This window comes from Mesoplodon densirostris, chromosome 4, assembly GCF_025265405.1.
Source record: "Mesoplodon densirostris isolate mMesDen1 chromosome 4, mMesDen1 primary haplotype, whole genome shotgun sequence".
Taxonomy (NCBI): domain Eukaryota; kingdom Metazoa; phylum Chordata; class Mammalia; order Artiodactyla; family Ziphiidae; genus Mesoplodon; species Mesoplodon densirostris.
Window position 1 is genome coordinate 29,893,769 of NC_082664.1, and position 26,362 is coordinate 29,920,130.

At 41.5% G+C, this 26,362-nt stretch overlaps 3 protein-coding genes across 11 annotated transcripts in view; 1 reads left to right on the forward strand and 2 right to left on the reverse strand.

The window, feature by feature from the left end:
- The window catches only part of LIN52 (lin-52 DREAM MuvB core complex component), a 119,181-nt gene extending 114,547 nt beyond the window's left edge, over nucleotides 1–4,634 (reverse strand). For all 6 annotated transcript variants that reach the window (XR_009531701.1, XR_009531700.1, XM_060095842.1 and 3 more), the window contains exon 1: nucleotides 4,509–4,634. Coding sequence is in view for 4 of the 6 variants with exons in the window: in XM_060095842.1 (XP_059951825.1) it covers nucleotides 4,509–4,539 (31 nt within the window). In the remaining 2 variants the exon portion in view is untranslated. The remainder of the gene's footprint in view (nucleotides 1–4,508) is intronic.
- A 444-nt stretch (nucleotides 4,635–5,078) lies between these two features.
- ALDH6A1 (aldehyde dehydrogenase 6 family member A1) lies at nucleotides 5,079–25,285 on the forward strand. The gene is made up of 12 exons (XM_060095841.1): nucleotides 5,079–5,183; nucleotides 12,730–12,789; nucleotides 13,815–13,889; nucleotides 14,830–14,991; nucleotides 15,220–15,298; nucleotides 15,700–16,002; nucleotides 17,182–17,303; nucleotides 18,681–18,870; nucleotides 19,082–19,263; nucleotides 20,717–20,896; nucleotides 21,168–21,266; nucleotides 23,038–25,285. The coding sequence occupies exons 1-12, from the start codon at nucleotides 5,118–5,120 to the stop codon at nucleotides 23,140–23,142; spliced, it is 1,623 nt and encodes a 540-aa protein (XP_059951824.1). The 5' UTR covers nucleotides 5,079–5,117; the 3' UTR covers nucleotides 23,143–25,285.
- Nucleotides 20,424–26,362, reverse strand: part of BBOF1 (basal body orientation factor 1) — a 41,431-nt gene continuing 35,492 nt past the window's right edge. For 2 of the 4 annotated variants that reach the window (XM_060095838.1, XM_060095836.1), the window contains 2 exons: nucleotides 22,471–22,526; nucleotides 20,424–21,407 (listed from right to left, as the gene is read on the reverse strand). In XM_060095838.1, coding sequence (XP_059951821.1) covers nucleotides 22,515–22,526 — 12 coding nt within the window. In that variant the 3' untranslated portion in view covers nucleotides 20,424–21,407; nucleotides 22,471–22,514. The remainder of the gene's footprint in view (nucleotides 21,408–22,470; nucleotides 22,527–26,362) is intronic. The other 2 variants (XM_060095840.1, XM_060095837.1) reach the window with 1 other exon arrangement.

The following is a 26,362-nucleotide window of genomic DNA, read 5'->3' on the forward strand; positions in this document are numbered from 1 at the left end:
ACTTCATACTTCTACTTCCAGCCCTAATCTTTCCCCGGACTTTGAAGTTATATATCTAAGTGGCTACTTGACATCACTCTCTATTAACATGTGTGAAAAACCATAATCCCCCCTGTCTTCTCCATCTCAATAAATAGCACCACCATCAACTCCAGTTCTCAAAACAAAAACCCAGGTGTTATCCTTCATGCCTCCCTTTCCTTCACTCTTCCATAACCAACCCATTAGTAAGTCCAATAGTTTATCCCTCTAAAACACACCATGAAATCACATTAATTAACCAAGGAACCATAGCTTCTCTCCTGGTCTACTTCAGTAGCCTCTTAATAGGTCTCCCTGCTCCCATTCTTACCCCTCCCCCTCCCTACCACTAAATCTACACTCCGCAAAGTAGCCAGACAGATTTTTTTTTTAAATGTCAATCAGTTCACACCACTCTCCAGCTTAAAGGACTTCTTCCCAGCTAAATTCATGAACGCACATCTATTGTGACCTATAAAATCCTACATGATCCAGCCCCTGCCTAATTCTTCAACACCATTTCCTCTCCTTTCTTGCCCTGGCACACAATAGGTGCTCAATATTAACGACAACAGTTAGGGACTTCCCGGGTGGCACAGTGGTTAAGACTCCATGCTCCCAATGCAGGGGGCCTGGGTTCAATCCCTGGTCAGGGAACTAGATCCCACATGCATGCCGCAACTAAGAGTTCACATTGCCACAACTAAGGAGTCCATCTGCCACAATTAAGAAGCCCACCTGCCACAACTAAGACCTGTCACAACCAAATAAACTAATTTAAAAAAAAAAACGACATTTAACATTTGTTGAGTACATATTGTGTGCTCGGTATACTAATTAGCTGCATAAATGGGTTGATTTAATGATATAAACAGTGGTTCTTAACATTTTCTGGGTAAGCCACATTTTTGAAGATCTGAAAAAAAAAGCTATGGACTCACTCCCCAGAAAACATACATATTTATAAAATTTGTCAACATGTGCTTTTCTCTAAACTAAATTTTTTCCCCAAATATTCTAAGGGACCCCATGTTCATAGCAGGATTATTTACAATAGTCAAGACATGGGAACATCCTAAGTGTCTGTTGATGGATGAAGACACTGTGAAAACACACACACACACACACACACACAATGGAATATTATTCGGCCATATATAAATGAGGAAATCCTATCATTTGCAACAACCTGGATGGACCTTGAAGGCATTATGCTAAGTGAAATAAAACAGAGACAGAAAAATACTGTATGATCTCACTTAAATGTGCAATCTAAAACAAGTAAACAAGTAAACTCATAGAAAAGAGATCACACTTGTGGTTACCAGAAGTGGGGGGTAAGAAGAGAGGTAATTGGAGGAAAGTGGTCAAAAGGTACAAACTTCCAGTCATAAGGTAAATAAGTACTAGGGGTATAATGATGACTATAGCTAACACTGCTGTATGATATACAGGAAAGTTAAGAGAGCAAATCCTAAGAGTTTTCATCAAGAGGAGAAAAATTTTTTTCCTTTATTCTTCTTTCTTTTCTTTTTATTGTATCATTATGAGAAGATGGATGTTAGCTGAACCTATATATTTAAGGGAATTTCCAATAGCATTCTAATTGGGAAAGAACTCAACTCTAATAAATTGCCTTAACTAAAGCATCCAAAAATGGCAACCAAACAAACAAACCAAAAAAAGCGTGTGAAACACAAAATGCCAATTTTCAAATTCCCAAGGAATGTTACTGATGGAAAGTTCAACCATGACAAAATAAACTTATTGAGGGTAGGATCCAATAACCAACAAGTGTGACCCTATGATACCACAATCTGGGGCATAACTCAGACTCTACTGTGAGTGTTATTCTCATACATTAAGTAATTAATGGCTTTACTTAGATTTCAATTTTCTCCTTCTCAAAGATGTCCCAGCAATTTTAGCATTAAAAAGAGAAACACTAGGGACTTCCCTGGTGGTCCAGTGGGTAGGACTCCGTGCTCCCAATGCAGGGGGCCCAGGTTCGATCCCTGGTCCAGGGAACTAGATTCCACATGCCGCTGCAACTAAAAGATCCTGCAGGCTGTAACTAAGACCCAGTGCAGCCAAAATAAATAAATAAATATATATTAAAAAAAGAGAAACACTAAATGACCTAAACTTTTTTTCATAGCAAGATAATTTAATGGCAATAATTTTAAATCTTAAAGACAGAAACAGGTGGAACCCTAAAAATAGAAGTGAGAGAGCTAGGCAGTGGAATATTTTAGGATAAGATACTTATTTAGAAGCTAAATTTAAGTTCAAAGTGCTCAACTTGATTTTGTCAGATTAAAAAGATTACAGGGAGAGGGTGAAGCTCTGTAAAAGATGAGCATGAAAAGTTTTAAAAATCTAGAGTGCACATTGAGTGACAGTGGATATGGCTAAAAGACCAAAGGAAAAAAATACATTTCCAGTATTCTTCCTGGCCAAAGAGAGGAAAAGAAATTGAGAGAACACAGGGGAAAATCAAACATAAGGAACAAAACTTTAAAATATAAAGACAGGGTCTCCCTGGTGGCGCAAGTGGTTGAGAGTCCGCCTGCCGATGCAGGGGATACGGGTTCGTGCCCCGGTCTGGGAGGATCCCATATGCCGCGGAGCGGCTGGGCCCGTGAGCCATGGCCGCTGAGCCTGCGCGTCCGGAGCCTGTGCTCCGCAACGGGGGAGGCCACAACAGTGAGAGGCCCGCATACCGCAAAAAAAAAAAAAAAAAAAAAAAAAAAATAAAGACAACTTAGTAATAAGCTAAAAATTTTAATAGCAATTCCTTCTACTTCTATCACTTGGCTGTTTTTTTTTAAAAAACTGTGGTAAGTTATACATAAAATTTAACATTGTAATCAGTTTTAAGTGTACAGTTCAGTGGCATTAAGTACATTCACATTGTTGTGCAACCATCGTCACCATCCATCACCAGAACTTTTTCACCTTCTCAAACTGAAAGTCTGTACCCATTAAACAATAACTCCCCACTCACTTGGCTGACTTTTTAAATGCCCTTTTTTTTTCCTGAGGGGGAAAAAAAAGGACATTTTAACAAGAGAGCATCCAGGCAAAATAATCTCTTTTAACTCCCAACACCCATAACTTCTTATACAGTATGTACCCGTGCTCAAAAAACTTAAGACTCAGTTAAACTTAAGACTAAGTAATTTATTATTTATGCATATATCTAATCAGTCTTTCAATAAACGTGAATTGAAGGCCTACTGCTTGCCAGGCACTGTGTTAAGCCCTGGGATCCAACTATGAACAAGACAGACTTGGAATTTACAATCTGGTGTGAAAAGGGCAAAGTTAACATAATAACTATTCTGTCAAGAAAGGTACAGAGAAAGTGAATAATGGTGAAGAAGGGCAACTCCAGATACTGTGTTCTGGGAAAGCCTCTCTGGGAGGTGACATTTAAATGAGACCTGAAACTGCAAAAGTGTTTATGTGTTTGATTAATCTTTTCCTTTCCCAAAGCACCTAGAATAACGCCTTTCATATAGTAGGATCTCAGTATAGCTTTCCTGGCCTCAATTTCCTCATTCCTGAAACGAACTTCCAAGATTCCTTCCAAACACAAAATGCCTTTGTCTGACAGAAAACTAACTATCAGTGAAATGGACGCAGGGATGGGGGTGGTCGAAGCAAGAATTAAGTGAGTTCAGAAATGACTGCAAGATCCTAACCCTAAAGCAGAACGGAGCGCAAAACCCTGTGGGTATACCAAAACCACTCAATTACTATTTGAGATGACTTGCCTCTTAGACAACATATAAGCAGAAATCGTTCATTCACTCAGCCTTAGGAAACAACACATAAAGCAGAAGCTACAGAGGTTGAGACGTGTGCATGACTACGCTAAAAAGCTCAATTCTCATTTTCCTCGGGACTCTCATTGCGAGGGACCGAGAGAGTCTCTTCCTTAGCCGCCAGGGCAACGGTCCCAATCTAAGGAGACAGGAGAGAATCACGTTTCTCTTGCGGTTCAATCCCGGGATGAGGTCAGCCACCAACCCTAACAAGCGCTTTAGAGAATCGTTCCGGATGCTCAAAGAGAGGAGAATCGACCCTTCAATGGGGCGCCCGGAGGAGAAAGCTACACTAAGGCGACTCCTTTCCTCAGCAGTATCTCCACCTCGGCCCTCAGCCTCACCCAAATGGGGCTTTAGCGTACTAAAGCGGACCAGGGCGGAGGACCACGACGACTCTCGTCCTTTTGCCCAGAAAGGGTCCCAAGCGGGTGCCCTCCTCCACCCGCCTGGTACACTGCAGAGAAACTGGGCACCTCCAGAGCCGCTGTGAAGAACCGGAGAGCTGAAGATGCACCCACCTCCCATGGAAAAGAAGTGGAAGGGAAAGGAGAGCCCACGAAAGAAATGTAAGTTCGAGGGGCAGACGGAGAGTGGAAGTTCCCAGGAGAGTACAGAAGGAGGTTGCAGACGAAGGGTCCCTAAACCGGCTCTTACCGTCTGTGGGAGACGCCATCTTCCAACCCATGTCACGTGACGTGGCCAACCGTCGGCGGGAAAGCAAGGATCCATAAGCCACGCCCCCAAAGAGAAACCCTATCCCCAACACACTGCCTGGTCTAGTTTCCCCGACCCATAGGGCAATGTTTCCATGGCTCCGCCCCCAGTGCTAGCCGTACCCCCTCGCGCAGTGGGTGAGGCGGAGCTACTGCAAAATTCTTGCAGGATCTTATTTACTTTCTTCAGTGGGTGGGGCCGCGGTTGTCCCTGTGGCCAATCGCAGTTCTGGGTTCGGGGGCGTCTTCCCCGTGTGCTCAATATAGAGTACCCCAGTCAGGGGCGTCTTCCCTACCTCCGCCAACAGAATTTGTTGAGGTGGGGGGGAGTGGGCGAGAGCTCTATCACTTCTGACCAATCGCATACCCCCAGGTCTGGGACTGAGGGGCGGAACCAAGAGTTAGGGCGAGTGATTGGCTAGAGGAAATTGCCCTTTTCACCAATGAGGAGGTGCGGCAGGATGGAGGGGAGAGGCCTGGCAGCAGTAGTGCTTGTAGACAGACTCAGACTGTAGAGGTACGGGGGCCTGAGAAGAGGCGATCGAGAGCCATGGCGGCGGTGGCGGCGGTGGCGGCGGTGGCGGCGGCGGCGGCAATGCGGGCCCGGATCCTGCAGGCGAGTGAGGGTGGCGCCAAGGGGTCGCGAAACTAGAAATTCGGTCCTTTCCGTCCGCTCTCTGAGCCAACCCCTTCATGGCTGACCCTCCTGTGCCCATCGGACCAGTGCGGCCCTGTCCCACACCTTACTCAGTATCCGTCTTCGTTGGATCCAGCCCTGGACTATCACCCCTCTCCCTGTTATTCTTGAGACTCCCTCTTTCTGGCTGTGGTCCACTGTCCTCCTCCAGCCCTGCCCCGCCCCTGCCGACACTCTCTTGCCCTCACCTCTATCGGTCTGCCCACCGTCTTTCCCTTTCACCTCTGCACCAGCCACCTCTATGCCCCAAAATCCCCCTTCTGGTCACCTTTCTTAGCATCCTGCCGGGAGCGTCCAGATCGTTCCCTTCCCCCACCCTTCCCTTCACTGTCTACAGTCCGAGGTAAAGGCGGAGGGAGGAGGCTCACGAGGGGTGAGGGTCAGTGAATGAACTTTGAATCTCCTTCTAGAAGTGTACACTAGGTTTTCCCTCAAAGCAGCCATTTGCTGAGCTATTTTCCCCAGCTATGGCTCTTTGTATTTTCCACAGGCTGTGGGCTGTGCCCTTGCTTCCCAAGACTTTCAGTTTAACTTTCTCTCAGCAAAGTTACAGTGTTTATGTTGGCCGTGAATAAGGACACATAGTTAATGCTACCAGTTTGTTCCAAGCATACGCAAAGGACTAAACATCTCTAAAGCACGTGATAGAAAATGGGAGCCAAGGAAGACAAGAAGTGTAAGTTCCAAGTTCCCACCTCCAAGTCAGCTCCTAGCCTGACTCAATTCTGCCCGTGGGGGTGGGGTGGGGGGATTAGGTCCTCTCTGAAGCCAGCCTAAGGATAGGAGCTACAGAAGCTGCATGCCTGAGGCCTGTGATTTACAACTCTGTTCATAGCCTTCCCCCCCCCACCGCCCCCGCAACCCCCCGTTGTTCACAGCCTTCAAGGACTTAGATTATGAGGCAAGATTTACTACAGGCAGCATTCTGGAACCTGCAAGAAACAATTTTGCTTTTCTTACTCATTATATCCAGCCTGGGAACTTCTTCCTCTATATTGCTGGGCTGTTAGATAATATTAGTATTTACCGGGTTTCAGTGAATTCTACTGCAGAGACCATGCATTTTTAAGATTCTTAGCAGAGTCAGCAAAGATTCCTGTTTAAATATGCTGTTTAATGGGACAGTGTAGAGAATGGGTTGGAAGCGTTTGTCAAATGATCTGGCTTTCCTCATATGTCTTGATGTGATCCTAGTTCTGATTTTCTAGGTTTGTTTGTTTTTTGTTTTTGTAGTAGGGAAACAAAGTTTCCATCCTATAGTTTCCATCACCAACTTCTCCTCAAAATCTTCTACTGAAATTGACTCTTTTCCTTTGCCTCCTCTGCCATCACAAGTCATTGAGAGCCTTAAGAAGCTATTCTGTCCTTTGCATCAAGGAAAAGAATCTCCCTTCCCAAGTACTTTATTTTGGAAATAGACACTATTTTCTGATTCATTTTAAGAAACTTCTGAGTTCACCTGGAAAGAACAGAGATAGTAATTCTAAGTCAACTAGGAGTTACTGTAACATGACACTTTGATAAAGAGTAGTCTAGATTCTGGCAGTCAAGATATTATGACCCCCATTTAAAGATAAGAAGACTGGTCTTGAAGTGACTCAATGACATTCTTCAGTGATGCAGTGGAAAGAGCACAGGCTGCACAATCATACTTGGGTTCTATTCCAGCACCACCACTTCCTAGTTTTAAGAATATCTGTGAAGATTAGAATTAATGAATATAATGAAGTAAGTTACCTGACGCTAAAGGTCATCCAAAGTCTCCCAACTAGTAACTAATGTGGCTGAGAATTCAGGACTTACATCTTGGCATCTCTTTCTGTGTCAGGCACTGTCCCAAGCTTTGGAAAGGAGAGATAAGTAAAATACTCACTGAAAACCCCCCTATTGTAATGCAATGATAAGTGCTAAACAGTAAGAGTACACACAGTACTGCAGGAACCTAGGGAAAGAGCCCCAAATTCAACCTGTGCAATTCAGGAAAAGCTTCCAGAAGGGGTTGATCTGGGTTTAAGTATTGCAAGAGTAGGAGGCCTTTAGCTAGGGGAGAAGAGAGTTCCTGGTAAAGGAAATAGCAAGTATGAAATAAACATCTAGAGAACAAGGAGTTTGGTGTGACTGGACATAGGATAGTTTTTTCAGCAGCAGTACTAATGAGTGTGCCTTGGAAAATGAAGAAAAGAAAGGAGATCTAGGGCTTCCCTGGTGGCGCAGTGGTTGAGAGTCCGCCTGCTGATGCACAGAACATGGGTTCGTGCCCCGGTCCGCGAAGATCCCACATGCCGCGGAGCGGCTGGGCCCATGAGCCATGGCCGCTGAGCCTGCGCGTCCGGAGCCTGTGCTCCGCAATGGGAGAGGCCACAGCAGTGAGAGGCCCACGTACCGCAAAAAAAAAAAAAAGAAAGGAGATCTAACCTTTCAAAACTATATGATAATGTTTTATTATACCAGATTCAGTGCCTTTTATGCCCTCTTGACAGCAGGGAGACTGTGTGCCAGTAACAAAATAAAACTAAGTGACCTAGGGCTTCCCTGGTGGCACAGTGGTTAAGAATCCGCTTGTCAATGCAGGGGACACGGGTTCGATCCTTGGTCCGGGAAAATCCCACATGCCGCAGAGCAACTAAGCCGGTGCGCCACAACTATTTAGCCAGCGCTCTAGAGCCCGTGCTTCACAACAAGTGAAGGCACTGCAATGAGAACCCCCGCACCCACAACGAAGAGTAACCCCCGCTCTCTGCAAGTAGAGGAAGCCCGCCTGCAGCAACAAAGACCCAACACAGCCAATAAATAAATAAATAAATATTTTTTTAAAAAGAAAACAAAAAAAAAAACTAAGTGGCCTAGAATGATCCAGTTGGCTGATCCATGCATTTTCTGCCCTGTAAGAGAATTTACATGAAACAAAATTAATATCCAACAATTGCTTGGTGTGTACTCATTCTTTCATTCTGAAGAATATTACTGAGTGCTTACTGTAGTCCAGGAATGGTGCTAGGGGCTTAGGACACAATAATCTAGTGATCTAAGGGAGAGAGACTTAATAATTAAATAAGCTACTATTCCCTAGTGCGACATGAGAAATAGAACAATTCAGGTGTTTTATGAACTTCATAATCAGGTACTTAGCCTAGACCTGAGATTGAGACTTAAAAACTTCCAACTCTGCTACTGCCCCTCTCACTCACAGGAGTTAATCTTGTTTTTTCTACTTCAGAGGAAACAAAAACCATTAGATGAGAACGTCCTCAACTTCCTGCTAGCAAGCCTACAGAACTGACCTGTACCTGTACCTGTACCCAAAGTGATAGGGAGCTAAGGAATAGACGTGAGCCAAGCAAATAGGATGAAACAATTCCAGGCAAGAGGGAGCAGCATGTGCAAGGGCAATGCGAGCACAAAACATGTTCTGAACAGCTGGAGCATAGAGAGAGCAAGGAGGAAAGCGACAAGCTAGGAAACTAGAGAAGTAAAGATACTATGTAGAGTCTTCTAAGCAACATCAAGGTGAGTCTTTATCCCAAGGACAATGGAAAGCCATTGGTAGGTTTTAAACAAAGGAGTGATCTAACCAGGTTTGTGTTTTAGAAAGACCCTCTGGCTATGGAGTGGAAACTAGATTCAGAAGGTTTAAGATTGGAGGCTGGGAGACCTGTTAGGAAACCACTGTTGAAGTCCAGGTGAGAGACAATGATGGTATAGACTTCGGTGAGGGTAGGAGGGGTGGAGAGAAGGGGGTGCATTTCAAAGACTTCTGGGAAGACAGATTGCTAGGACTTGTTTGATTCACTGAGGAGAGAGAGGGAGGAGTTGGGGTGACATTCAAGTTTCTGGTTACGCAGCTGGGTGGATAGTAGCCCCATTTACTGAAAGGTTGGCTATAGGAAACAGAGCCAGTTGGTGGAAGGAAGATGAGGTCAGCTTTTTCAACATGTACCTAAATAACATCCAAGTAGAGATGTGGTGAAGACAGTTATGTAGGTATTACCTGAAGAGGAAGATTCTGGTGAGGAATTACAGATTTGGGCATCACCAGGATCTAGATAATTAAGCCACTGGAGTTGATGGAATCACCCAAGGAGAGTTCAGGAACTCCTTGTTCAGGAACTCAAGCATTAGAGGCCAGGTATAGGAGACTGAACCAGCATAGAAGGCATAGAAAAAGTGGCCCAAGAAATAGAAAAGATACCAGGGCATCACAGAATACAAGTGGAGAGGGGATTCAGACAGAGGGCATGATTAAATAACTCTCCACCTCTGCTGAGAGGTCAAGTACAAGAAGGACTCGGAAGAGTCCATGGTGTGGAGGAAGTCACTGGTGTTCAATCATAAAGCTTGGAGTTGATTGAAGAGTTAGTGGAAGATGGGAAGGTAATTGGTATAGAGAACTCTGGCTATTGGATGGAGAGAGGTTTAAGGTACAGGAAAGAAAGGATCATTGATGGAAGTGTCCGAGGCAGGAGGAACAGTTCAGAGCACAGGTGCAGAGATTAGCCTTAGATTACAAGACAGTCACCTCTTCAGTCAGTCCACAGACATTGATTGTGCACCTCTGTCTCCCAGTCACTCTGTCCCTGTGAACCTTGGTAGCTACCTTCTCCACTATAAGAGGAAGAAAGGAAAAAAATGATGGGTATTGGTCAGTTTTGTAGGCTTACTAGTGAGAAGTTGAGGAAGTTCCCATCTGATGGTTCCTGTTTCCTCTGAAGTAGAAAAAATAAGATCAGCTCTTTTTTTTTAATTAAAAAATTTTTAATATAGTTGATTTATAATGTACCAATCTCTGCTGTACAGCAAAGTGACTCAGTAATACACATGTAGACATTCTTTTTTTAATATTCTTTTCCATTATGGTTTATCACAGGATATTGAATATAGTGCCCTGTGCTATACAGTAGGACCTCGTTGTTTATCCATCCTATATATAATAGTTTACATCTGCAAGATCAGCTCTTAAGAGTGAGAAGGAAAGGAACAGAGTTGAAAATTTTAAGAGAATTGTTAAGTTTTGAAATAGCAAGGAGTGTGAGCAAATAAGTATTTATAGTAATAACAACATGTAATGAGCACCAACTACTTGCTAGCTATTTTTCATACCTGGACAAGCTTGATTACAGTAACTCTGTAAGGTAGGTAAACAAGATTCAGTGCCTGCCCTCGTGGAATTTATAGTCTTTGGGGTAACAAACAAGTAACTAGGCCATTACAACACAGACAGATAACCTCTTAGGGGAAATATTGGCTGCTATGGAGTACAAAAAAGGACAGCTAACCAAGTCTGGGGTAGGGGACAGTCAGGCAATATAAGCTGCCCAGTGGACCTTTCTTTTGTTCAGTAGATATTTACTGAACACCTACTGTGTAGCAGGTACTGTGTTGGTATTGGGAACGTGACTATAAGTAAGACATGGTAGTCTCCAGCAGAGTGTTGATGGTTTGAAATAGCTTTTGTGGGGACTGGGAGAGGAAGCAGACCAGGCATTTGGAAGGACTGTCTGCTGGCCCAAAGGACCAGCACCCTTTCCTCTGGACAGTGCTGCAGGCACACAAACAAATTCTTGTACTTTATGCAGCCCTAAACTCTTTGGTTAACATGATTTCTCTTCAGACAAGGTAATAGATTATTAGATTGCAGCTTCCTTTTACAACCCAGTCTTGACTATTTTAGTTTGCTCACTTTGATTAGACTTCAGTATTTCTTAAATCAACTTGCATAGCATATATACAAACTATTTTTTTTTAGAGAGTGACTTTATTGTAACTGATTCCCCCGACCCCTGCCATTTGCTGATTAAATCCTACTACCTGTATAACACATTCTTTTCCTATTAGGTACATGTGGCTTTTTTTTTTTTTAATTTATTTTTGGCTGCGTTGGATCTTCGTTGCTGTGCGCCAGCTTTCTCTAGTTGTGGTGAGCGGGGCCTACTTTTTGTTGCGGTGTGCGGGCTTCTCATTGCAATGTCTTCTCTTGTTGCAGAGCAGGGGCTCTAGGCGTGCGGGCTTCCGTAGCTGTGGAGCATGTGCTCAGTAGTTGTGGCTTGTGGGCTCTAGAGTGCAGGCTCAGTAGTTGTGGCACACGGGCTTGGTTACTTCGCGGCATGTGGGATCTTCCCAGACCAGGGCTCGAACCTGTGTCCCCTGCATTGGCAGGCAGATTCTTAACCACTGCACCACCAGGGAAGCCCACATGTGGCATTTTAAAAAACAGCTTTATTGAAATAAAATTGACCTAAAATAAACTGTACATATTTTAAAGTGTATAATTTTTTTTATTTGTTTGTTTTTTATTTTGGGCTGTGTTGGGTCTTCGTTGTTGCGCTTGGGCTTTCTCTAGTTGCAGTGAGCGGGGGCTACTCTTCGTTGCGGTGTGTGGGCTTCTCATTGCAGTGGCTTCTCTTGTTGCGGAGCATGGGCTCTAGGCGTGCAGGCTTCAGTAGTTGTGGCACTCAGGCTCAGTAGTAGTGGCCCGTGGGCTCTAGAGTGCAGGCTCAGTAGTTGTGGTGCACGGGCTTAGTTGCTCCACGGCGTGTGGGATCTTCGCGGGCTAGGGATTGAACTCGTGTCCTCTGCATTGGCAGGTGGATTCTTAACCACTGCGCCACCAGGGAAGCCCTAAAGTGTATAATTTGATGTTTTAATATTTGTATACACCTGTGAAGACATCACAGTCAAGATAGTGAACATATTAATTGCCCCAAAACGTTTCTTTCTTACCCCCTCCTCTTTTCCTCCTCCGTCATCTCTAGGTAACCACTCATCTGCTTTCTGACATTACCTTTTACATTTTCTAGTTTTATATAAATGGAATCATACCGTATGTACTCTTTTTAAGTCTTAACTTCTTTCACTCAGTATAATTACTATAGTTATCCATGTTGTATATATCAATAGTCGATTCCTTTTTATTGCTGAGTAGTATTCTAACATATGGATATACCATACTAGTTTCCCTATTCACCCATCCACTTGTGGACATTTGCATTGTTCCCAAATTTTAGGCTGTTACCGATAAATTTACCACGAACATTCATGTTTTAAGTATTTGTGTGGGCATATTATACATACATTTGACACTTGGTTATATACTATCTTATATTCAGCACCTATTGTATTAGACACCATCCTAAGTGTTTTCTTATTTTTAGATTTATGGTGACTACATGTACCAGGCCAAAAATTAGAAAAATATGGTCTAATGACAAAAAAATATTTTTTTAACCAGGACTGTCCTGGAAATTGAGCACATGATCATTATGGTTTATTGTTCTCTCATAGTTTGCTGTGTCTCATAGTCTCACAACTTTTCTCTTTAAAGACTGTATGACCCTTGAAAGCAAACACCAAGTCCTTTTTCATATACCCACAGTAACTAGTATAATGTTAAGCATATAGTAGCCATTCACTAAATTTTTAATAAATTTCTGCTCTCATTTATCAAAATAACCATTCTTTTACCTCCCAGGTTTCTTCCAAGGTGAACTCCAGTTGGCACCCAGCATCCTCCTTCTCTTCATCTTCAGTGGTGAGTTTATTTGGTAATAAAGGCTGACTTCTGAGAAGGAATCCAGTATAATTTGGGGGTATTCCCATTTATCTTCTTTACATAATTATGATCAGTTTATCTGAAATTTTCTATCTTGGTTTTCTTATCTCATATTATGTCTACTATGTTGTAAGCACTTACAATATTGCACAGTGGTCTTTATGATTATGGTTTTTAATGGCTATATAATATTCTATCAAGTAGATATAGCCTGAATTAACTAATAATTTTTCCAGATAACATTTAGACTTATTCTGTTTTTCAATATTATAAAACAAACATTTATTTATGTAGTTTTCTTCTTTCCCTTCTGAATTAGGATTACTGTGTCAAAAGATACATTTTCTTGGCTTCTAGAGGTTTTCTTGACCCTGCCAGAAAGGTTGTCTTCTTTACAACCTTTAGAGTTGTTTTTACAGACCTACTGTCTATCAGCCATTTGCAGTAACGAAACCTGATATATAAGGACTGGTGCTCAAAATCCTGTTTATATAGAAGCATGCACATACTGTAACATAGTAATCTTTCACCTTTTTTGGCCCACAGACCACTTTGAAAATTTAATGAAAACAAGCTACTTCTCAGAAAAACTACACAGATAGAAATGTCTTTTAAAATCTTTTGATCATAAAGGTAATGCATGCTTATGGTAATGTGACAGAAAGTCAGCTGGGCCAGGACGTCCTAATAGCTAATCTTTGTTAACACAAAGTCTACTGCTTTTTTAGTATAAGCTTCTCGGTGAGCTATGTTTACTCGTGAAGTTCCACTGTGTGATTAGCAGGGAATTTCCCATTTACAGAGAGATCACAGTATTGAGAGGCTCTGCCCCATATTAATAAGCACTATAGACAAGTATATGGTATATCTCTTTCCTAGTGCTAACATTTCTAGAGGGCAGAAAATTCAGTTATCAACCCCAATTCCTTTTCTCTTTGTGAAAGAGAGAAATAAAGCAACTAACTAATACAAAGTTTTGTGGTGTGTTTTTTTTTTTTCCCCAGCCAACTGTAAAGCTTTTCATTGATGGGAAATTTATTGAATCCAAAAGTGACAAATGGATGGACATCCACAACCCCGTAAGCAAAGCTGCTTTGGGACTTAAACTTAACTAGCCTAGAATTCTGGGAACATGGTGGGAAAATAGGGACCAGGGTGTCTATTGTGAAGCACATGGCACTGCCCCTGTGACTATATGAAAAATGAAGAAGGTGGGGCAGGGACAAAAGATGATGTGCTGCTTTTTTTAAAAAAAAAAGATTTATTTATTATTTGTTTATTTATTTTATTTATTTTTGGCTACATCGGGTCTTAGTTGCAGCACGCGGGATCTTCGTTGAGGCATGTGGGATCTTTGTTGCAGCCTGCGGGCTTTTCTCTAGTTATGGCTCACAGGCTCCAGGGCACGTGAGCTCTGTAATTGTGGTGTGTGGGTTCCAGAGCACATGGGCTCTGTAGTTTGTGGTGGTGCAGGCTCTCTAGTTGAGGGGCGCGAGCTCAGTAGTTGCGGTACACGGGCCTAGTTGCCCTGCCACATGTGGGATCTTAGTTCCCTGACCAGGGATCGAACCTGTGCCCCCTGCATTGTAAGGCAGGTTTTTTTTTTAAATTTATTTATTTTATTTATTTAGTTTTGGCTGCATTGAGTCTTCGTTGCTGCGTGCGGGCTTTCTCTAGCTGCGGCGAGCGGGGGCTACCCTTCGTTGCTGTGCGCGGGCTTCTCATTGCAGTGGTTTCTCTTGTCATGGAGCGCAGGCTCTAGGCGTGCAGGCTTCGGTAGTTGTGGCACGTGGGCTCAGTAGTTGTGGCTCACGGGCTCTAGAGCGCAGGCTCAGTGGTTGTGGTGCATGGGCTTCATTGCTCTGCGGCATGTGGGATCTTCCCGGACCAGGGATCGAGCCTGTCCCCCCTGCAATGGCAGGCAGATTCTTAACCACTGCACCACCAGGCAAGCCCTAAGGCAGATTCTTTACCAGTGGACCACCAAAGAAGTCCCTGATGTGCTGCTTTCTCCACCAGGCCACCAATGAGGTCATTGGTCGGGTCCCTCAAGCCACCAAGGCTGAAATGGATGCAGCAGTTTCTTCCTGCAAACGTGCTTTTCCCGCATGGGCAGACACTTCAATATTAAGCCGTCAGCAGGTCCTGCTCCGCTATCAACAACTCATTAAAGAAAACTTGGTAAGAAATCTGAATGGTATAATTTTCCAAACTGTTGCCTAGGGGATACTTGTCACTCTCATAGAGGCCCTTTTAGCTGCTCTCCCTAACTGTACAATACAGAGAGACATAGATCACGGCTCTCTCCCTCATAGTACTTCTCCCTGACTTTTATTCTTTTTTGGCTGCCTGAGAACTAACAGGAGGCACAACCTTGCATTGGTTTCTATTTGTGTGTTTTCTCTCTAGAAAGAAATTGCCAGGTTAATCACGCTGGAACAAGGGAAGACCCTAGCGGATGCCGAAGGAGATGTATTTCGAGGCCTTCGTAAGCAGGGATTCCTCATGGGGAGTTCAGGGACATTGGGAAGAAGCAAAGGAAAATGAGAGGCAAAGACCCCAGATGGGGGATTGCTTCTTCCTTTATGTAGATTTTGCTATCCCATGATATCTTTTTTAAGACTTGTGGGAAATGACAGTACTCAGGTATCTGTGGGATTGGTTTACTTCATTCATTATTTTACTCAAATGATCTTCCAAATGGTATATGCATTGCACAGTCTCTTTCCCATTCAGATAATCTCACTTTATGCAACCCCTTCACATGGCAAGTCAGTGTTTCTTCTCTCTGTCGTTGGTCTTGCCACTCAGGGCTGACTAGAGCATGACAAAACTAAGTAGTGCACAGTGTGGAGAGTTGGTGGCCCAACTGCTTCTTCTCTGTTCCAGAGGTGGTTGAGCATGCCTGCAGTGTGACATCCCTCATGCTGGGAGAGACCATGCCATCCATCACCAAAGACATGGACCTTTATTCCTACCGTCTGCCTCTGGGTGTGTGTGCAGGCATTGCTCCGTTCAATTTTCCTGCCATGATCCCCCTTTGGATGTTTCCCATGGCCATGGTATGTGGAAATACCTTCCTAATGAAACCATCAGAGCGAGTCCCTGGAGCAACAATACTTCTTGCCAAGTTGCTTCAGGACTCTGGTGCCCCTGACGGAACACTGAATGTCATCCATGGACAGCATGAAGGTAACTGCCCCTCTGTACATGGCACTTAATCTGGATACCAAAAAATCAAGGTGTTGAGTCAGTGATGGGGTGTTTTAGGATGAAGAACCTAGGGATGAAGGGATTTACTAGTAGTAACCTCCATGTTTGAAGATAATGTTTGTTGATTGTTTTGCCACCTCTGTGCTAAGGTAACTAACTGGGGAGTAGCGGTGCTTCTTGCCCTACAGACTACATTAGGACAAAGAAATATGGTTAGGGCAAGATACAGATGAGATTAAAGAGAAGTTTTCATTTCAATATTGAGAGAATTTATAAGGTTATTTAACTCAGACTTTATAGATTTCAGAGGTACTGAAGTCCTTCTGATTCGTATAATAATAGCTAACACTTAAAAAGTGCTTCTGTGTTTCAAGCACTGTTCCTAATGCCTTCTATATATTTGTTCCTAATGCCTTCTATATATTATCTCATTTAGTCTTTACAACAACCCTTTTACAACAGCCCTTTGAGGTAGGTACTATTATTTTCCCATTTTACAGATAAGAAAATTGAGGCATAATGAAATTAAGTGATTTGCCCAAAGTCACGTTGCTAGAAACTGTCAAAGTCGGGATGTGTATACTTAAAAAGGCTGGCCCTAGTTTTTACTTTTAAATACTATGCTCTATTGAGTCTCACATGAGGGCACAGTAGTATCTGAGAGTCCCAGTATAAGTGACAGTTGAGGAAATATCACATTCGTAAAGGACAAAAGGAAGAGTTGAGTATTGAAAGGCTATTATTTTGGAGGAAAACAGGAGTTGTAGCCTTCAGAGTTAGATTTAAAGTAGAAATTCTGGACTAGCAAGTGGGAAAAATAAAGAGAAGAGGTTAAATAAGATTTGTAGTTTAAAGAATTTAAGAGAGGAACTTCCCTGGCGGTCCAGTGGTTAAGACTCCTCGCTTCCACTGCAGGGGGCGCAGGTTAGATCCGTGGTTGGGGAACTAAAATCCCACTAGCGGTGGAGCATGGCCAAAAAAATAAAAAATAAAGAATTTAAGAGAACAAGGACAGAACTCCAAAATGGTAATCCAGGGTAGAAAAACAAAAGTATGAAAACTTCTCATTCATAACAGTGAGAATGGGGAAAAGTTACTTTGCTGAGAATCCCACAGCCCTTTTTTCCTTTGTGGTAATCATTTATTTTCTTCTTAAAGCTGTAAACTTTATTTGCGATCATCCTGATATCAAAGCAATCAGCTTTGTGGGATCCAACCAGGCCGGAGAGTACATCTTTGAGAGGGGGTCAAGACATGGCAAGAGAGTTCAAGCCAATATGGTAACTTCTTACTCCTTTTCCCCCCAAATTCTGTTATATGTATTAAAATTACCTAGAAAAAGCCCCTCAGCAGAGGGGCCACTCATCCCACTCTAATGCCAGTGTTTCTTTATTCACAATTCATCCTGGTTGTCTTCCCTTTAACCACGAACAGTGTGATGAGTTTTATTCTCTGTCACTTTAATTACCTTTTAACTTAACCAGGTAATCTTGGTGATAAAGTCACATTTCTCCTTAAGAATGATATTCATATTCTTTGGGCTTCAGCAGTAACTGCCAAATTCTGCTTCTGGCCCTGTTTCTTCCTTCATACCATTCTTCCAGCTAGACCCTATCCTTCCTGCCTTTAAGGCATATCCTAACTACTAATGTCAAAGATATGATCTTCCCTAAGAGACCAGACTATTTAAGGCTCTGGAAAGAGCCAGATATCCCTGTATGGTATATGAGTGTGGTTTACTTGGCTGCATAGTTTTGCTGTTCCTTAGTGACTAGCTCCTCGCCAAATACTTGGCAATTCTTTGATACTAAATATAATGTCCAGTTGCTACTTTCTTACCCTTCTACTAATGTTGCAAAAAGGGCAGCCACCTATGTACAGGCTTGGAGACTGTTCATGATATGCCCATTTGTTTCTTTTCATGGCTGGATGTGTTTTGGCCAATTTGATTTATGCCCCTCCCAGTTCACTACATATTTCTTGAATGTATTCTGTGTCTAACATTATACTATGTGTAATGGGATACAGTTAAGTAGCAGACAAGGTATCTATTTATGTACTCAACTATAGCTATATCTGGAAACATGTGGAAATGACCATATGTCAGCCCTACATAGAAGTTTATGAGGCTGTGTATCTAGAAGCAAGCCAATTGGGGGAATTTCTTTCCGGAAATTGTGTATCAGGAGGCCTACCTCCTATTTTGCCTTTCACCTGGCTACTGGCAGCTCTATGTTTACACTGCTCTTCATATAACTGGAACCTCTGACAAACAACAAATTCTTTCCTAGCTAACTTAGGAAAGAGAAGGGAGTTCTCCTTGGCTCCTGGATGCAGTGTTTAGCCTGTCAATTTGACCGAACGTGATTGAGGCAGTGTTGTTTTTTTTGGGGGGGGGCATTTGATAATGGTTTTGATCTAAATAAACACCTATCAGCTTTTCAGCTAGGAAGTGAAGCAAAAGTAACCTGGAAACTTACTCAGTGTTACCAGTACTTCAGCAATATCAAAATGATAATAAATCTATTTTCAAAGCAACACAGGATAAATTCTTGAGTCCTTTCCTTAAATTCTCATCTGAAATCTCAGGTTCTTTAATTTCTTAGCCAAATTGTATTTTGCCAAGGAAGATTCATGTACTTTCTGTATTTCCTTAGGGAGCCAAAAACCATGGGGTAGTCATGCCAGATGCCAATAAGGAAAATACTCTGAACCAGCTCGTTGGGGCAGCATTTGGAGCCGCTGGTCAGCGCTGCATGGCTCTCTCAACAGCGATCCTTGTGGGAGAAGCTAAGAAGTGGCTGCCAGAGCTGGTAGAGCGTGCCAAAAAGCTGAGAGTCAATTCAGGTAACCAGTTATCTGCCTGGCTTCTTTAGACTTTGCATCTGTGGCACTAAGCTCTTGATTTTTGCATTGGCCTTGTCCAGTGGGAGCAATCATGTTTATTCTTACCATTGTCTCTCTTTGTACTGTACTACTTGTCATTTGGATTCATCTTTATTTAGCACGCATAATTTATGTTAATGAAGACCTTAAATACTTCTGTGTTGTTCTACAGGAGACCAGCCTGGAGCTGATCTTGGCCCTCTGATCACCCCCCAGGCAAAAGAGCGAGTCTGCAATCTGATTGGTAGTGGAACAAAGGAAGGAGCTTCCATCCTTCTTGACGGGCGAAATATTAAAGTCAAAGGTTATGAAAATGGGAACTTTGTTGGGCCAACCATCATCTCAAATGTCAAGGTGAACAACTCTGGATTATTTATTTTGCAAATATATAATTTTGCGAAATTAGTTAAAGGCACCTCATTCCTCTAATTTATAAATGAAGACATTTAATGACTAGAGACCTCATCTCTTGCCAGAATTACTCAGTTATTTTATCTCAAGTCTGAATGAGTCTCCCCTCCTGACTTCCAGCCTCTTTCCACTATACCAATGGTTGGATAAGTTTCCATTAAAAGCTAAAGAGTAAATTTTTTTGGCTTTGCAGGGATAAATAGTCTCTGTCACAACTACTCAACTCAGCCATTAACATGGTGTGGTTGTATTCCAATAAAACTTTATTTATGGACACAACTACTCAACTCAGCCATTAACATGGTGTGGTGGTATTCCAATAAAACTTTATTTATGGACAATGGAATTTGAATTTCATATAGTTTTAGGTGTCATGATTGATGTTTTTCAACCATTTAAAAATTGTAGAAACCATTCTTTGCTTGTGGGCTGTACAAAAACTGGCAGCAAGCCACTCCAGCTCACGGGCCATTATTTTGCCAGTTCCTATCTTACATTATAATTCTTGTTTAACGTTAATTTCTTCTTCCCTCTCCTTCTTACTGCCTAGCTTATAGCTACTGCAGTGTCTCCATCAATATATCAGCCCCCAATAGTTATTGAATACCTACATCTTCACCAGAAAGTGACAAAAGAAAAATAATTGGTGTCAGTTTTTATTTATCAAAACTGAAAGTTGCTCAGCTAAAATGGCAATGACTCCTCGATGACTATATTGAGGAGTTTTTTTGAAATTCAGATATCCCCACTAATCCTATTATAGTCCTGAATAGTCAAGAGCTGAATCTAAGTGTAGTAGAAATTATGAGATTTCTTGCCACAGAGTCATTGAGGAAAAATCCACTTATCAGCAACAAACACAGCTGACAAGCTGCAGTGGTAAAAGATGTTTTCAATGTTTAATGTGACCTGATACCAAAATAAAAATGTACAGACTCATTTGAGAGGCAAAGGAACAAATGAGAATAGATTGTTTATGTTACAGAAAACTTAGCACAGGATTTTTTTAAGTAGAAAAATTCTCCTGTGGTGTTTTTAATATATATTTGATTTATTTAAAAAATGAATTTTCAAGTAGGTTTTCAGTAAGATAACAATTGGATAAACAAGTAATACAAGCATAAAACAGGAAGCTAGTGATGGGTCATGAGACCTAAAAATACAGTGCTTAAAGAAAAGGAGTGTAGTTATATAGTTATAGTAATAGAATTTCAAGTTATTTATGATTGGTAGCTTGGAAGATGGAACACAGCAAGAAAGGACTTTTTTTTATAGGTGATTTAAAATGAAAAGAGATTATTACTAACATAAAAGCTGTTCATTAAGCAAGTGGGTAATAAAGTACCAGATAAGCAAAAAATACTGACTTCTTTTCTGCTACCATCACTCCTGGCAGCCAAATATGACCTGTTACAAAGAGGAGATTTTTGGCCCAGTCCTTGTAGTTCTGGAAACAGACACTTTGGATGAAGCCATCAAGATCGTAAATGACAACCCATATGGGAATGGAACTGCCATCTTCACCACCAATGGAGCCACTGCTCGGAAATATTCCCACCTGGTAGATGTCGGACAGGTTTGTGAACAGAATTCTTAGGATATTCTTGTAGCCATTTACTGTTTCCTATGAAAGGGGAGAAGGTAAACAGCAATCAGTCACTGCCCCTCTGATCTCCCTCAGTGCCCCATTTCTTCCTCAGGAATAAAAGCTCATGGGATGCAGGATCGGGTGGAAGGTGGGTAGTTAAAAGTGGTCTCTCTGATGCCAAGCATTTGGGCTTCTAAATGGAAAGTTCCTTTGTTTGAGTGTTTTTCTTAGTATTTGATGTGGATTTGTTCTGCTTTAGGTCGGGGTGAATGTGCCCATTCCAGTGCCTTTGCCAATGTTCTCATTCACTGGCTCTCGAGCTTCCTTCAGGGGAGACACCAATTTCTATGGCAAACAGGTGACTTTACGTTTAAAAAATATATTTTTCCTCTAAGAAACTTTCTTGAACATATTCAGGAACAAGGAATCTGCAAGGAAGGGCCTGCCAGCAGCTTCTGTGAGGTGATATGTTGTTCAGCAGTGCTTGTCAGTAGTTTCTCTAGAAAAGATATAAAAGTTAACAAAACTTTGCCAATTCCTGAATAACTCAAGGCAACAGAGTTTTTGGGAAAGAGCATGAGTAAATCCAAGCCTCTGTATATGTCCTCTCCCCTGCCTGTGACCCTCTCTTCCTGTATCCCCCCTTTCTCCCCCCTTTTCATCTGACCATTAACCCCCAGTTTAAAGTGTGGACTTCTCCAGAAAATCACCCCTGACCACCACCATCCCCTTCAGTGTTGAGTTGGGTATGTCCTCATGTGCTCTCACTGCACACCTTGCTCCTGTAATAGTTACTCATTTACTAAAAATTTTATTGAGCACCTTCTGTATATTAAACACTATTCTATAATAAAAATGCTATAAATGTAGCACCAAACAAAAAATAAATAAATAGAGCAGATCTGGAACCAAATTACCACTATTATCACATCCTTCAACTGGTGCATATATCCTAAAGCAAGAACAGGCATGGCATGTCCAAACAGCAGAAATGGGCTGGAGCACAGTGAGTGAATAAGGAAGATAGTGGTAAGAGATGAGGTTAGAGAGGTAGGCAGAGGCAAGTCATGTAGTAGGACTATTTAAGCCATGTTAAGAAGACCTCATGACACTGTAATTATTATTTAGTTATCTGCAGAACGTGGCACAGAGCAAGTACCCAAATACGTGTTGGACAAATGGGCTAGTGAAAGTTCTTTGTAGTCCCACAGAAATACAGCCATTTTGGGACCTTCAGTAAAAAATTACTTGTTTTCTATACAGGTCTCCCTTTTATAGGTTAATAATAAATTAACAGTGGAATTACACAGCAGGCTATGACAGTGTAGCCAGCTGGTTAAGAAACACTGTTTGTTTGGAGGTGGATTATCCAGTTTGTGCGTTAGTCACAGCTTTTGTAAAATTGACTAGTTTGATACTATTAAAAATTTCTTTCAAGGGAAGCAGAGTAAAACTCTTGCTTAAAATAGTTTGTCAGTTTTGGAGTTTTTTTCCTCCTATGTCTTTGTTTAATTACTGTAAGTTACTCTGGTGAGTGAGGCTTCTTAGAGTAAAAGACTGACCTTATATACAGTTTGAAGTCTTAAATCCTTAGGTACTTAAATTGCTATTTTGCATTCTGGAAAGAAGACATAAAAGTATCATTCTTACATAATAAAATGTAAACTTCAGTTGTATCTTATATTGAAAGTATGTAATAATCTCTAAAGTTGTTTTCACTATATTAACATTGCCCAGATTTGTCTAATAATTCTAGAAGAGTATTTTAATCAAGCTGGTGTGTTTTTTTCTAACAATATCCTTCTAGCTTGCTAGTAATTTTATGTGTTAGATCTGCAGTCTATTCTCTTTTACTCAAGCCTATTTTTATAAAATAAATACAAGTTTAACAGTTTACCTTGTTCAATTTTTCCATTTAGATGTGCCAGGTAATATGCTAAATGTTTTACATAGATTATCTCATGAGCAATATATTTAATTTTGGTTGCACCTATTCCTCCAGTAGGAACGTGAATAGCATTTCATAGCACCTCCTTCAAAAGTGATTAAAAGAGGAATCATGAAACCCCCGGGCATATATGATAACTCTCTCTTTCTCTCTTTTTTTTTTCTTTCTTTGTTCTCTTTAGGGCATCCAGTTCTACACTCAGCTAAAAACTGTCACTTCGCAGTGGAAAGAAGAAGATGCTTCTCTTTCCTCACCTGCTGTAGTCATGCCTACCATGGGCCGTTAGAAACGAGTTTGTTCTGGACTCAGTCCATCCTGAGTAATTGCCCTTTATTCTTGACCAACTCCAACTGCCAACTTTGCTCAGATCAGATCCCTGGGATTGGAATACTATGTAACTAAAATCTTTCACAGGACCATTATCCCCTGTTAAGTAGCTAATAGGGAGACTCCTAGTGTAATTCTGAAACCAGATTTTCACTTGCTCTTCATAATTTTATTTTTGAGGTCACTGTTCTAACTGTGAAATGCTTCTCTGGAATAAGAGCTTAGACCTGATTTCTAAAAATTCTCCCCTTTTCTGATAACTTGAAGGAAGGGAACATTAGTGTGTGTAAAGACGATCTTCCAAGGAAAAGGATTTCTTGTATGGGGAAATAGGTCAAAAATAATTCACCCTTTGGTTGATCGTCAAACACAACCCCACATAAATGCCAGTGGGTGAGGCCTCTCTGCAAAGCTCTGCTGAGCCTCTCATTTATCCCACACCACACAAGATATAATCCATCTCTACTTATCCCACAGATGTGACAACTGCTTCTGTCTTTTCTGCTGAATGCCACTTTGTCCTAGTGACTCATGACCACTAATTCTATCATTGTCACTGTTCCTGCTTCTTAAAACCACTTCCCAAGGATACCTCAGTGTGCATTGGATAAATCAACTTTTTGTGGTGTGTGCCAAGCGTTAAATTTCAGGGTTTGCTTCAGCAATCAATTAATGCTTCAGTCATTAATTCAGATGCCAACAGCATTTTTTTAGAAAACTATTTCAAAAGTTGTATCAGGCCCAGAAATCAAGGGGTATTCCAACCATGAAAGTGAGCAAGACTCTTTTTTTTTTTTTTCTTTTTTTTTGATGCTTAACAGGATCTCATGTTTATTGAGAAGTGATTAATGGGAAAAAGAAAGGCAATGCCCTTTCCTCACTGGCTGAATAAGAAACTGAAGAAACATTCACTACATGTTTTACAATATTTTTCTCTTCCAAAATGCATTTCTGTAAACAAGTTTTAACCACTGTTCTTAGCTTTGAAATCAAATTAATGCTGAACTTAATCAGTATAATGTATAAGAACAGAACATTTCTTAGGACTCCTAGTACTTTACTTTGAGTAACAAAGGGTCAGAGCAAATGAACCACCCTTAAAGATACAGCCTTTGGGTGACACTGTTAAATTCTACAAGACAAAAATTCTTCCTAAAAATGTTCTTCCAGTTTGGAAGGGAAAAACCAAATTCCTACTTTCTGGGGTGGAGGCTCAAAACCTTCAGACTCAAGTGTTCTCCAAGTATGAGCAAGACTATTGCCTAAAGTAAGACTAACCTGATATTACTTGTCAATTTTTTTATATTGTTCTTTCCTCTTGCCTGCATTTCTCATTTGTGATACGTTTTTTTTTTTTTTTTTTTTGCGGTATGCGGGCCTCTCACTGTTGTGGCCTCCCCCGTTGCGGAGCACAGGCTCCGGACGCGCAGGCTCAGCGGCCATGGCTCACGGGCCCAGCCGCTCCGCGGCATATGGGATCCTCCCAGACCGGGGCACGAACCCGTATCCCTGCATCGGCAGGCGGACTCTCAACCACTTGCGCCACCAGGGAGGCCCTTGTGATACGTTTTAATGAAAGAACCCTAATGTAAAGTAATTGACTGGGGCCTAAGAAATTTCAAAGCTTTCCATGTGTGAAGTAGTCAAAGAAATGCTTTGACAGATTCTTCTGCTACCACTAATTCAACTGTCTTTATGCTTTTTGTTTCTTTGCTATAGCTCAACTTTAAGTCAGAACAGAAATTTATGTGCTAAACAGAATAGATTCTGTCTTTTTGCTCTACCATGCCAGTTGAATCCTGTCTTTCTGATATGGTCTTCACGCATTGAACTAGGAGAAGGCTTCTCATTTCTGATAGAGTAGTCTCTGGTCCTCAGCCAGATGACATAGGTCATTTATTTTTCTGCTTCCTCATTAGTTACATAGATAATGCTAACCTATTCCATGGGGGTTATTTAATGAATTAAGGATGGTAAAAACCTTGAAAATGTTTGTGCACTCTGTGGATTTTAGGCTTATTACTACCACCTGTTGGATAGAATGTCAAAATCTTTAATCACTTAAGGTGATTGAACTTTAATAAAATACATTTATGACCCTCCTGGCGGTTTTTTTTTTTTTTTTGGATTTGCCTGCCTAAAGGTGAGGCAATAGAAATTTATAATTTCATAATAGAATGCCTCTTGTTTTATCTCTTATCACAGCTGACAACTGGTAGTAATATTTAATCCAGTCCAACAACTACAGGCTGGGTTGAATAAAAGGTCATACTGTCTAAATTCCAAGTGGAATTAAATATAATCACAGAGACTCCTAAGTTTTCCTTACATTTAAGGAAAATTACTTTTTAAGAAATGCTAACTAATCAGAATTGTGCTGCTCTAATTGGAATCAACTCATTTGCCTAGGTACTTGCTACTCAGAAGAGTTTCTTATTTCTTAGATGGAAAAAAATCTGTACAGTTGTGTTCATGCTAGTAGCTGCTAAAAAATTCAGTATTTTCTTTTTGCTCTGATGTGGCCTCACTGGAAATTTCTCAGATTTTACACTGTACTAATTGATTATGTACAACAAATTACAAGTAAAAAGCTCTTAAAAAGAAAACCTGGCTTTTTTTTTTTTAATGGTACCGTACTTCCTTATAATGCCTTTGTCTGCTAGCTTATAGTGACCCAGACTTCCCACCTCTATCCGAAGCCAAGAGTTACATGGTCACTATGTTTATTCTTACATAAAGGATAGTACATTTTTTTTTTTTTTTTTTTTTTTTTTTTTTTTTTGCGGTATGCGGGCCTCTCACTGTTGTGGCCTCCCCCGTTGCGGAGCACAGGCTCCGGACGCGCAGGCTCAGCGGCCATGGCTCACGGGCCCAGCCGCTCCGCGGCATATGGGATCCTCCCAGACCGGGGCACGAACCCGTATCCCCTGCATCGGCAGGCGGACTCTCAACCACTTGCGCCACCAGGGAGGCCCGATAGTACATATTTTAACGGGGCTATATATTTCAAAAGGCAATTTATAGGTTTTCCACACTAAAAGAGGAACAAATATGCATTTGCATTAAATATATGCCTTCCTTAGTGTGGATATTGTTTATTAAAATGTCCACAATCTCACACTAATGTTATTACTCATTTCACTGATCCCTGAGAGCTCCTGGCTAGTAGAGAAAAGAAC